At 49.0% G+C, this 12,416-nt stretch overlaps 1 protein-coding gene across 1 annotated transcript in view; it reads right to left on the minus strand.

Annotated features, from left to right (window-relative positions):
* Nucleotides 1-322: 322 nt before the first annotated feature.
* Nucleotides 323-12,416, minus strand: part of CTDSP2 (CTD small phosphatase 2) — a 21,990-nt gene continuing 9,896 nt past the window's right edge. The window contains exons 2-8 of the mRNA XM_007950064.2: nucleotides 6,645-6,793; nucleotides 4,847-4,885; nucleotides 4,263-4,364; nucleotides 3,629-3,685; nucleotides 1,114-1,206; nucleotides 794-979; nucleotides 323-448 (exon numbers count right to left, since the gene is read on the minus strand). Coding sequence (XP_007948255.1) covers nucleotides 323-448; nucleotides 794-979; nucleotides 1,114-1,206; nucleotides 3,629-3,685; nucleotides 4,263-4,364; nucleotides 4,847-4,885; nucleotides 6,645-6,793 — 752 coding nt within the window. The remainder of the gene's footprint in view (nucleotides 449-793; nucleotides 980-1,113; nucleotides 1,207-3,628; nucleotides 3,686-4,262; nucleotides 4,365-4,846; nucleotides 4,886-6,644; nucleotides 6,794-12,416) is intronic.

Consider the following 12,416-nt stretch of genomic DNA (forward strand, 5'->3'; position numbering starts at 1 on the left):
CCTGAAAAACTATATCCCTTGGCCATAGTTCAAGGCAAGTCTCTCTCTCTCTCTCACTCACACACACAAACACACACACATATACACATTCACACACAAATCTCGGGAACCCAACTCAGGGAGCAGGTACCCATCTCTGGCTATTGTTGGTCTGCTATCTACCCACTTGGCACCAAACCTGTCCTAAAGCTCTTTCCAGCCACCGGTCACTATGTCCAGGCCTCATCTGACGAGGCACTGCAGCTTTCACTCTGGCTGATCATAAAGGCACAATGTAGCAAAGTCCCCTACTGGGATGGTTGTTGCTTGGAAGCTGGGAAGGCTAAGGGGCCCGCAGCTGCCCAAGGCTGGTGTAGACATCCTCTGCTCCGCTCAACTCTTCAAAGATTGGGATCAGGTTCAGCAACTCAGTATCTGCCATGTCATCAAACCAAGACTGCACAGGCACCTGCAGCAGGGAAAAAGGTAGAGTAAATCCCCTGACTGCCAGAGCTTCCCTTCCCTCACATCAGAGAGCCCCTGGAGGCTGGGTAGGTCTGCCTCTCCTGTAGGCCCACAGTTCCCACTCCCTTTCCCACCTGGGAAGGGACTCCCAGACCCAGCAGGGTAGGGTGGTACACCTCTCTGGTTAGGCCCACAGTTCCCACTCCCTTTCCCACCTGGGAAGGGACTCCCAGACCCAGCAGGGTAGGGTGGTACACCTCTCTGGTTAGGCCCACAGTTCCCACTCCCTTTCCTAACCTGGGTAGGGACTTCCCAGCCCCAGCAGGGTGGATACATCTGGACCACTCACTGCATTCTCCGGGTGGAAGATATAAGAAGCAGGTGAGTTGTCCAGGATGAGGGTTTTCCTCAGGTCTCTTCCCAGACGGCTGAGGTCCTTGACATAGCAGCCCTGGTGGAATACACAGGACTCACGGAACAGGCGGGCCCGGAACACCCCACACCGGTCCAACAGATCTGTCACTGGGTCAGCATACTGGGAGGAGAGAAGATACCTTTGTTTGGATGCGGGTCCCCTTGCTGCATCCTATGGACCAGCAAGGAGCTGCAGTACCACCCCTGTGCAGCCATGTCTGTTCCTGGTTCCTCTCCCCTTCTGCCCCCAGGTACCTTGGCCAGGCTGGCAGTGAAGAGGACACATTCGAAGAGTTCCCCCATTCGTCTCAAGAACTCGTCCACATAAGGCCTCTTGAGCACATATACCTGAGGAAAAGCAGAATGGCTTGTTAGAGACATCCCTGTGTGGCTGGAGCATCAGTCCCCTTTACCACTTGCACAAAGAACAATAGCAAGTAGGTTCAGACCTTCCTCTGCCCAGACTCCCATACCCCAGCCACCCACACCACCTGGCCAGAAGCCTCCTGCCCCACAGACCAGGGAACTGGCATCACCCCCTCCCCAGGCTTCTGCTAGCTTGTGAGCCTAACCTTGCCCAGCTCAGGAAGAAACACATATGCCCATGTCTCAGGAGCCATCTGTTTTCAGCGGCGGACCATCAGCTGCCTCCAGAAACAAGTAATCAAGAATAGGCCTCACAGATGGAAACAGCCTATCCTGGATTACTTGAATCCAGCCACAGCCTCTGTGGGAACTTCCTGTCCTTGGCTCTGGCAGGACAGTCCGTCCAGGTCACCATTGGTACAACACAAACATTTCCTGAAACCCAGTGCCCTCATAGAGCTTCTCCAAACTGTACCAGGGAGAAGTGACTTTTTCCCTGCAACGGCCTCAAACCAGACACATGCAGCTTCTCACCCTTGTATCCTGTGTCATGCCTGCTCTTGCCATCCACCCCAAATGCTCTGTGCTATCCACCATGATCTCGGGCACATGTTGGCCTAAAGGGTTCTTTGGCTAATTGTTCCTCATCCCTCTGCAATGTACTGCTTCCCTCCTCTGGTCTCTCTCCTGCTCCTCCAGCCTACACAGCTGCTACCAGAGCCACTTCCTTCAAAGCACTCTTTATCCACTCACTGCCCAGCTCAGAGCCCGGACCTGCGTCCCTCCTGGACTGGGCCAAATCACCACCAATTCACCAGCCCCCCTCAGCTCCACAGCAGGAACCCTCTATTCTTGGCAGTGACATCTTTGTTCCCTTCAGCCTGCCATTTCTTCTACCTTAAACATGTCCTTCCCTCCTTCCTATCTATTCACCATGCTCGACACCCCCTCACCCCAACTCTTTGCTGAAAATTTGCCTTCTGCAGGTAGCCACCCTCATTTTAATTTCATGCCCCCACTTTTTAAAATTATTTACGCCCTTCCTCATTAACCAGAGTTCACAGTATCTGCCAGTTGTTTTCCCACAGGTTTTGTGTATCTCCATACTCTCAACAAACAAATCTGTCTTGGGAGAAGTATAGCCAGCATGCTCCTTAGAAGGGAAGATGATGAACCTCCGTCTCAGATACTTTGGACCAATATTAGCAGGAGGGACCAGTCCCTGGAGAAGGACATCATGCTTGGCAAAGCAGAGGGTCAGTGAAAAAGAGGAAGACCCTCAATGAGATGGATTGACACAGTGGCTGCCATGATGGCTCAAATGTAGCAACAATTGTGAAGATGATGCAGGACTAGGCAGTGTTTTGTTCTCTTGTACAAAGAGTTGCTATAAGTCAGAACCAACTAGACAGCACCTAACAACAACATACTCTCAAACTAGACTATAAAGGGCTGGTGGACAGGGTCTAGGCAGTCCAAGGGACAAGCCTGGTTTTAGGTGGAGGCTGTAGCTGTGCTTAGCAGAGCACCTCATTGGGAGAAAAGAAAGCTTCTAATGGACACAGGATAGGAATGACAACTCATGGAAGTTTAAACCGCATTTTTCTACAAGTAATTCTACTATTTTACTGGGCCATGCAAACAAATACCAGAACTACCAGGACATCTGTTTCTGCTGGTCCCTTCTGGGCAAATGTTTTGAGTAAATGTTTGTTCATTATCAATGCCACATGACTCTTAACCCCAGACTGAGCAGGCTATGTGCATAACTGAAGTCTGGTCTTATTTAGACTCTTACTCTGTTTACTTTAACATTCTTTGACAGGTATGTACTAAGCATGTATTCAGGCAGAATCCAGTGTAAAGACCCAAAGGGAGGAGGCCTGGAGAAGGCTTCATAGTAGTAGAGGCCTGGGCTGGGAAGGAAGGAACTGACTAGCTAGATGGCACATCAGGGGTGGGGGTGGGGTAGGGGTGGGGGTATGGGAGGACATGGGGAAGAGGGCATTCCAGCAGAGAAAAGAGCCTACACTTGTTTCCTTGCCTGTGACAGGGAGAGACATCAACTATTCAGGATTAGAGAAGATATAATAAATCATGTAATAGTATGGCCACATGGGGGGTGGCCAATAAATGATAGCTATTATTACTGTTAAATAATGCAAATTGTTCTTTCAGATAGCTTGGTTACAAAGAGGATAGAAGGATGGCAATTAGAGGGAGACATGAGGCTGGAAATACGTATTTTTTAAGATGAGGAAGCCTTGGAAGTGAAATTACCAGTAAAAAGGGAGAGATTGAAATTACATAAGATGTAGGGGGGTGGAGGGTCCTGAGCCCAGGTGGATGGCAGAAGGCAGGCTGCCCACCCTCTGGGTTAGGGGTGGCCTGGCAAGTAGCTCACCTGGTGAGTGGTCCCCTCAATCTCTACAGGCACTATGAAGTCAGCATTGTTGATTGGCTGGAAGGCAGAAAAGTGAGTGAGGTGAGCATGATATAGAGCTGACATGAAGGCCTTACCACAGCCCAGTTAGTGCCCTGCACAGCAACTGCCCCATCCCGAGTGGGGCAGGGATGAACACATCTTAAGATTCCGGGAAGCTCCTCCCACCACACCGCTACAGGGTATGATCCCCTTGTGATGGTTTTCCCTCCTCCACCTCCCAATTCTACCTGAGCTGCAAGAGATTTGGGGCCTTCTTGAGCTAACAAATACCCGCTTTTTAAAACCAGAGAGGGGCAAAGTCCAATGTTGATTCAAGTCCTCTTTTAGGCCTGCTCTGTATGGAGCCCTGGAGTTTTCTGTACTGTGTGGCCACTGGGATTGGCACTTGTTAGGGGGAGGAGGAGGTTCCCACATGGCTTTCTTGGGTACTGACTCCTGATATCTGTGATGCCAAGGTGGCCAAAATACCAAAGCCTGCCACCCCCACACCCCCTTTCTGGCCAGCCTCTATCCTCAATTTCAGGTCACCTCACAGCACCAACAGCTGGGGTCACACAGACAGGGGTAAGATGGGCTCCTAATGTCGAGTTACCTTAAAAGAGCTATGTACAAGGGTTTCATCCAGGTCAATGACCACACATATCCTTCCTTGATCTTCTTCTGTCACCTCTGGGAGCAGGCAGGTCCCTGGGATCTGAAAGAGGGGCCAGGATGCTAAGCTCTGCCTATCAAGAAAGCCCAATTGTTCCTTTCACAGCAGAGCTCTGGGAAGAGCTGGGCTGATCACGGAGATGGAAGACCTTCAATTTTACTATCCCAGGAATGGCACCACTTGATGGTTAGGAGGTGAAGAAAGAGGCGAAGAAAGAAAAGATAGAGTTGGCTGCTTGGTTTCTGACCTCCCACTGGAACAACTAAAAGATCTGGACATTGGAGTGGAGGTCAGGGGTAGGGTGGGATGCACATGAACTGTACGAAGAGGGCATGGAGCTCCAGCAGTTCCTTAGAACATGCTTTGCAAACAGTGGACCCTCAGCAAATATCCAGAACAAATGGCCTCCCTGGGTGGGGAGGTGACCAGACAGCTACTAAGGAGTGAGGGGATCACCCTGTGGAGTGAACTGGGGATCCCCAGGTCCTGGGCTTCTGAGTACTTACCCTGCCAGATTCACACACCTGATAAAACTGGTACTGGAGACACTGGAGCAGATCGGACTGAAGGAAAGAAGGAGGCAGTCAGTGCCAACCTGCCAGTGCTTCCCCTGCCCTGTCCCAAACTACTGTTTCTGCCTCAAGCATCAAGGGGAACCTTTACCCCAAGACCCCAGCAACCCATAAGCTCCTATGACAAAGCAGCTTTTCTCAAGAGCTGGGCAGGAAGGGGGAAAGGCCACTTTCCTTTCTACACTAGGCCTGAGGGGGATGGAGAAGATGGTTTTCTTATTCTCAGCTGGACAAACTGATAAACAGGAACTCAAGCAGCTGATTCAGGATAGGGCGTCAGAAGCCTGAATGATATACACCAAAACCAAGATCTCCGCTACTCACTCGGGTGGGTTAATCTCTTGGCTCAGTCCTTGAATCCAGGCTTCTCTTTGAGAAGATGTTTTCTATGCCTTCTGAGGGAAAATGCAGGGAGCACTGAGCCCCACAGAACATCAAATAAACCAACATTATGGATACCTGAAGCATGAGAGGAGGCAGAGTGCAGAGCTCTGAAAGCCTTCTTCCCTTTTTGCTAATAATAAAAATGTTGCGATTATAAAAAGTATTAAGTGCTCTTGATGAAAATCTTGAAGAAGAAAAAATTGTAGCACTTAAAAGAACTTAATTTTGGCTTTTACTGTTTCCTTCAAGCTTGTTTTTAGCAGCCTTTTTCCATATAATTTAACAATATATGTATGTTGTCAATTGCTGTTGAGTTGATTTCTGGCTCATGGTGACCCATGCATGTCACAGCAGAACTGCTTCACAAAGGTTTCAGGGCTGTGACCTTTAGGAGTTGATCCCAGGCCTGCCTTCAGAGGTGCCTCTGGGTAGATTCAAACCACTAACTTCTTGGGCTGGTAGTGGTGCGCTTAGCCATTTGCTCCACCCAATAACCTTCCAACAGTGTTACAACCCCATACTTTTCCAGGATGTTGCAAACTCTTAAGAACTGATTGTCTAGTAACATTGTTACATGCACCTCATTTTACCCTTTCCTCATTATTGGATAATGAAGTGATTTTTCATTGGTGTGCATGTCTTTAGCCTGGTTTTGAGAGAGAAGAAGGATGGGCCAGGCCTTGGTGTTTTGGAAAGGGACATCACTGGTCCTGGGGGCAGAATTATTTTTAGACAGGGTTGGCCCTACCCTTAAAATGTCAGAAATACCTTCTGGTCATAGGAATGTATAAAAAATGCCCACACATTTACAAATACCTCTCTTTCAGTCACAGGTGGCACTACTGGAAGGGGTTATCAAGAATGTGGTAGAATAGTGGTAGAGTTTCAATTCCCTAGTTCCCTCCAAGTTGGGTAACTGAAAAGGTAGCTTTATGTAGTAGAAAACAACAAGCAAAGGCTTTACAACCAAGATAGATCTGAGGTTGAATTCTGCCACTACTATATGATTCATCCCTTTGGATCTCAGTCTCCACGTCTGTCAAGTGGAAATCTGGTGAATCTCCTTGCAGGACTGCTGAGTGGATCATACAAAACAACATATGCAAAACACCCTGCACAATGCCTGGAAACTGGCAGGATGTGGACAACAGAAGCCCTCATAAATCACAGGGATATCTGGATGTGGAGGCCTACACCCTAAATGGGAAGCAACAGAAATGATATGGGCCACTACTCAAGGGACAGTAGTGGGACCTCCTCTGAGCCTGAGAGCCTTGCAACCTCAACAAAGCCACCTTGCCCCCTTTTAATCTGTACCACCACCAATCCCTTGTCGCCTGCATCCTGACCACCCTGATATAGGTACCTTAGCGATGGTGTTGGTTTCCTCCTTGTATGCGGTGAGCTCAGTAGAGGAGCTTGACTGGCCAACATGCTGGGCACGAAAACAGCAGAAAAGGGCCTTGAAGATGTTACGCCCACGAGGCTTCTTGGGAGAGGACTTTGAGACCAGGCCTAGAGCAGAGGGAATTCACAGGCATTAGCTACAGGTCTATCCATGCGCCTGCATCCCCTCTAGTCTCTAATGCACACTATGTGCGGTGAGTGATCAAATACACTTAATGGTGAAGCACACTTTTTTAACTTTGTTAAAATTTTAATGATAGAAATAAAGACACAGATAAATATCTAAATAAAATGTTGAAACACTAGAATGAAATAGTACACCACAGCAAGGGTTTCTGAAAAAGAAAAGAAATTGCCAAATTAATCTGTCTTGAAAGACCTGGCAATCTGCTTCCATAGAAACATACACATTCTTTATTCCCTCATCTTTTCTTTAAAGCAAAAACTGAAGCAATCATCCACTCTCTGGTTTGGGAAACAGGGGACCTGAGCTACACACACAGTATTTGCTTTATTCCCTTGGGAGAGGTCTCAAAGATGAAGTGAGATGCAGAATCCAGGTGTTCTGCTGCTCTGGTAACAACCCACTGATAGTGCCCTCAAAATTAATTCACAAAAACTCCCAAACATCAGTTTCCAGGAGACCACCCATTCCATACAAGGGAGTAACCTTATCCCTTTCAAGTAAGTGGGAGTTACATTTCTGTTTAATGTCAGCTTCCATAAATGCTGGCTCAGTGGCTGCAGAACTAGAGCCAATTTGCCTAGAAACTCCAGACCAGCCACAGACCCAAGGAAGAGTTCTTTGTCCACACTCATTTCCTTCCCATATTCCAAGCCACTTTCTCTAATACTTCCTCCCCTCAAAGACACATGGTCTTACTGGTAAACTATAGGCAGATTATCCGCTTTGGATACACACATCTACCCTCTGATTCCTGGTTGATGTATCTGCTTTTAGAATTCAGTTGTTCAGTCCTACTTTGACAATTGGGGTTTGGAGATATGAAGTCATTTTAATACAAGGCAGTCTCAGAAAAGGCCAAGCAGATACAGAAAGTTACAGGCATGAAAGGGCCAACCAGAAATGGATTTCTGAGTATCTTTATTAAGTTCCTTTTGCTTCAGATGAACTGTTCTGACAACTGTCAGCAAGAGTAGGAAGAGGTGACATGTCATGGCCAGCAGGTGGCGCTGCAAAACCACACACAAAATGGTCCTCAACCACAAGTCTCTTCTCCCCTGAGGGTCTGAGTGTCCCAGACCTGAGCTGAACACTGGTCTAAGAATCAAACTAGGCCATTCCATTTTAAAGCTTGGGGAATTACTCTCCAGGAAAATAAACTGCTGCTTTTTTGTAGGGAAATTAACAACAACAACAAAAAACCCAGAACGTGCCATTTATGACAACTTCCTCTGTGTTGTTCCTTGGGATGAGGTTGAAGGGAAAGGGAAGGCATTGTGGTGGGGGCCCCCCAGGAGTGACATGGAGCTTCTGGTTCAGTCTTTAGAGGAGAAACAAAGGGGGCCCCTTGCAGAGATGAGAGAGTCACTCAACGCCTAGTTCCTGGGCTGCCTGTGCCCTTGGAGAGGAGGAGAAAAAAACAGTTTCTTTTTTCCCTAGGACCAGAGGTGAGGAAATGGTTTCTAAACAAAGCCGTGCTTTGGCGTACTATTTCATTCCAATGTTTCAACGTTTTATTCAGTCTGTATCTTTATTTCCATCATTAAAATTTTAACAAAGTTTAAAAATACCAGATTCTATTCCCTAGGACCAGGGGTGAGGAAAGGGCTCCTGTCAAGTGGCAGTCAGATATGTGCCCTACTGCGACTCAGCTCTGACTCAACAGAAAGGCAACAAGTTCCTGCAGGTGCAGACAGAGGCCTTCTACACCACAGTTGCTTTCTGGATTGGTCAGTCCAGAGAGCGCTCTCCCCCCTTCCTGTGTTAGGGACAGATGCCCTGATATGGGTATGACCATCGGAAACATTTTAGAAAATGATTGGGCTTCCAAAAACCTGGATGTTCACTCTTAAGCTCGAGGTCTGGGTGGAAGAATCATGATTTCCAGGGACCAGGGATTTTGTCACGAAGGAATAATTTGCACTGGGCACATCCCCAAGGCCCCTGTGTTAAGGACAAAGTTCAGAACAGAACCCAGCACTTAAAGATAGCAGGATGAGAGGCTCCTTGGATCTTCCACTTTACTCAGTATCAATCCATACAAAATTGGAGGGAAAGGCCAGCTTCCCCATCTGTCCGCAAGCCCGCATTAAATTCCAAGCCCAAGGACTCAGGGCAGACGCTGACAAAAAGCTCTGAGACCAAAGCTGAACCATAGCTTTTCCTTTGGTTTATGGTTTCTTCACACAGAACCACAATCAGAGGCTTAACGGAGTACCACCGGGCCTTTCTTAAAAGGCCACACAGCTCAGGTCTTTCCTGAAGAGAGGCCATCAAGAACGCACTTAGCATCTTCGTGACAGATGCTGTGAAGGCTGAGTAATCCTGAGAGGCAGGGGGTGACAGGGGCAGCTGGCTGGGGCCATGCTGAGGCCTCCAGGCCTCGCTTGCTGCCACCACAGGAGGCCTGAGGGCAGAAATGCCTCAGCCCTAGACAGGGAGCCCGGGGGGTGGGGGGTATTCCTCTGCTTGGTTTGTACTCTGTGGGGAATGAGGGTCTTCTGAAAAACACAATGTGACCAAGCAGCCTCTGAGCCTCCTAGATCACAAATACCTTGACCTCAGGGGCACAAAGGGGGTTGGTCTTTGGAGCAGAGTGCAGAACTGCTGTATGCCTGGGAAGGGTACCCCAGACCCACAACAGCAAGGTCAATACCCTAGATTTCCCTCACTGCCCCCTTCCCCACTGGGGCCCCACTTTCTGCAATCCTCCAGGCTGCCTGTCCTCCTTGCCTCTGTAAACACTGCTGCTGTGCATACATCAGGGCTTGGTTCAGCCTCCCCTCAACACGGCTGCCTACTGACACGGCCTGCAATGGCCTCAGCCTGGTTTATTCATCAGCCTCCAGTCCTGTGTGGCAGGTGCTCAATAACTGACTAGCTGAGTGATTCAGGGGGGTCTCCAGGGCCTGTCAGCTCTACAAAGCTGGGCCTGAAGAAGCTGCCACTGGTTTGCAGCAGCCCTGAAGAGTAGTAAACAGAAATGCTTACTTTACATGAGTTGGGCCCTGAAGGAGCTGAGCACCTGAGGCCAGTCACTTACGTCTTTCTGGGCCTCAATTATGTTTGCTGAACACTGATGTGTGCCAGCCCCTGTGCCAGACACTTCACATCATCACCTCACTTCATCTTCACTCTACTTTCAGAAGGAATATTGAAGCACAGAGAGGTTAAGCAATGTGCTCAAGGCCACACAGCTAGTATGACAGTAGAGTCAGGATTTGAACCCAGGTCTGCCTGAAGCCAGAGCCAAGGCTTTCAACCACTACTGCATAAGGCCTCCTCGGCTCAGGGGCATCATGGGTGTACACTAGCTCAATAGCTGGGTCTGGCATTCTCAAGCTCTCTTTTTGGGGTCTCTTCTCTTTTGCTCTCTTACTCTCTAAGATGGGCTGGTAAAGGAATGGTTTGGGGTCCAGCCTCCCATTTTGTTGTTCTCATAAGCAGGGCATTAAATGTAAAAGGCATAAAGCATAGTATGAGGATACTGCTCCAGCCCTCCAGGCCCCTCCAAGCAGCACATACCTCTGGGAGAACAAGAGGACAATAAAGGGTGGGGGTGAGGGGGGCTAGAACCAGAAGCTTTGGTCCAAGACCTGCTTTGTTCTGGAGATTTAAGGGTAAAGGGGAACCACACGCCAAAGGGGGATCTGAAACTTATGTCAAAGAGCCTTTCAAATGGTTCCTTTCAGCCAGCACTCAGCACTGTGTCACTGACAGGCAGGTGCGGGCCACCCCCACTCCTCCATGGATGATGGGGAGGGAAGAGGGACACCAGGCACAAGATGATCACAGATCCACAGGGATCTCATGGCACACAATTTCCCCAATGAGGGGGACAAATTCAAGGAGGTGCCATAAAGCCTCATGACCAGCTGTTCTCCCCCTTCAGGACCTGACATCCCCTTGTGACACCAGCCCTCTTTTCCTGCCCAGCTGCTGATGTGCATCTGCTTTCTCTGCTCCAAACATCTGGTTGGGGGCTGGATGTTGGAGAGAACCAGAACGGACCAATGGAATGGGCCACCGAGGAGGGCAGGGAGGCCAGCCCACCACCCCTCTAGCTCATTACTTCCTTCAGAGGCAGCATGTGAAGAGAGGGGGGGAAAGGGAGCTATCCCTCCACCTTGAGGGTCACTGGGGCTGGGTTATTAACTAAGAGGAACTAGTCACACACCCTCTTTGAGTCTCACTTTCCTTATCCATGAATTGGGATGACAGGCTTCGCACATGACTGAAGGGGTAAACAAAACGTGCTATACAGATTCTAAAGCTAAATGCTGTGCTTGTATTAATTATTTAGGGAGAGGTGACCACTAATTGGCAAGTGTGGGCTTCATGCTAGAAGGCTAGCCATAGATCAGGAGCCTTCTCCACATACATCATGCAGCTGGAACCAAAGAACAGAAGATGAAGGAAGAGTGTTCCCAGAACTCTGGTCATGAGGTTTCACAGAGCCAAAACAATCCCAACAGCCCATCCCAAATCCACTACAAAATTTGGAGATTAAAGTTCACAAACTCCTCAACTGATGTTCTGCAAATAAAGGGAAAGTCAGGTTAGTCTGGAAGCTCTCTAAGGCGAGGCTAGCCACTTGAACTAAGTCTGCTAACGTTGCCCTGTCCCCTTGCGTTCAGCCCCTACAGCCTCCACGAAGCACAAGGCGAGAGCACACACATAGGGCACGTGGGACACGCACACACACATACATATGCAGATGAAGACAGGCTTTGCCAGGACACTGTTTTTAACCTTTTTCTGAAGGTCAGGTCCAGGTATCACTGTTGCCAATAACACAGCTTTGTGTCCTAGCAAAGGAACGCCTCATACATCCGCCTGGGAGTCGGCAGAAGGCAAGCTCTCAGGCTATCGGATTTTAACAAGCCCATTCACGTAGAAGGACATTTTCTTGGTTCAGTCCTAAGAAGTGCTTCCTTCTCCTCCACCCTTCATCCCCCTATAGCAAAAGATTTCGTTTGGGTATTACTATAAAATGGCCTCTCTGAAGGGCCTCCCTCCCCTCAGCTATTGGAGGAAGGCGAGTATTTGGACCATTTCCGGCCCTTCTTGGCTGGCTGCCTGGGTCCTGCAGCCAAGACGCATCTGATTGGGGCTCCCTATGGAGAGGAGTCCTCCCAGGTCCTCAGCAAGGGGCATCTGTGCCTTGGCTGAGGACAAGCCCTAAAGTGCCAGGTGGACGGAAGGGCTCCTCGGACCAGCAGGTGAGTCAGCAGGGGGAGAAAAGAGTGTGAGAAATGCCTAGACATCCCACACACGGAAAAGACAGGACGGCAATGGGAAAGGTGTACCGATTTCTATAATGCCCACCGGCTGACATTGTTCTCTCCAGGTGACAAGGCAGGCAGGACCAGCACCAGCTCCCAAAATCCCAAAGAGCAGCTGTGATTCTGACTGCATGGCCTTTTTTTTTTTTAAAAAAAAAAAAGAAGTTTGACGGACAGATGGGTGAACAAGCTAAACAATTATGTATGTCTAAATGGAGAGTGTATCCAAGATCATATACAGGGTTGGCAGACAATGGGCCTC

This window comes from Orycteropus afer, unplaced genomic scaffold, assembly GCF_000298275.1.
Source record: "Orycteropus afer afer isolate SDZICR_OR568_19922 unplaced genomic scaffold, OryAfe1.0 scaffold00261, whole genome shotgun sequence".
NCBI classification, from domain to species: Eukaryota; Metazoa; Chordata; class Mammalia; order Tubulidentata; family Orycteropodidae; genus Orycteropus; species Orycteropus afer.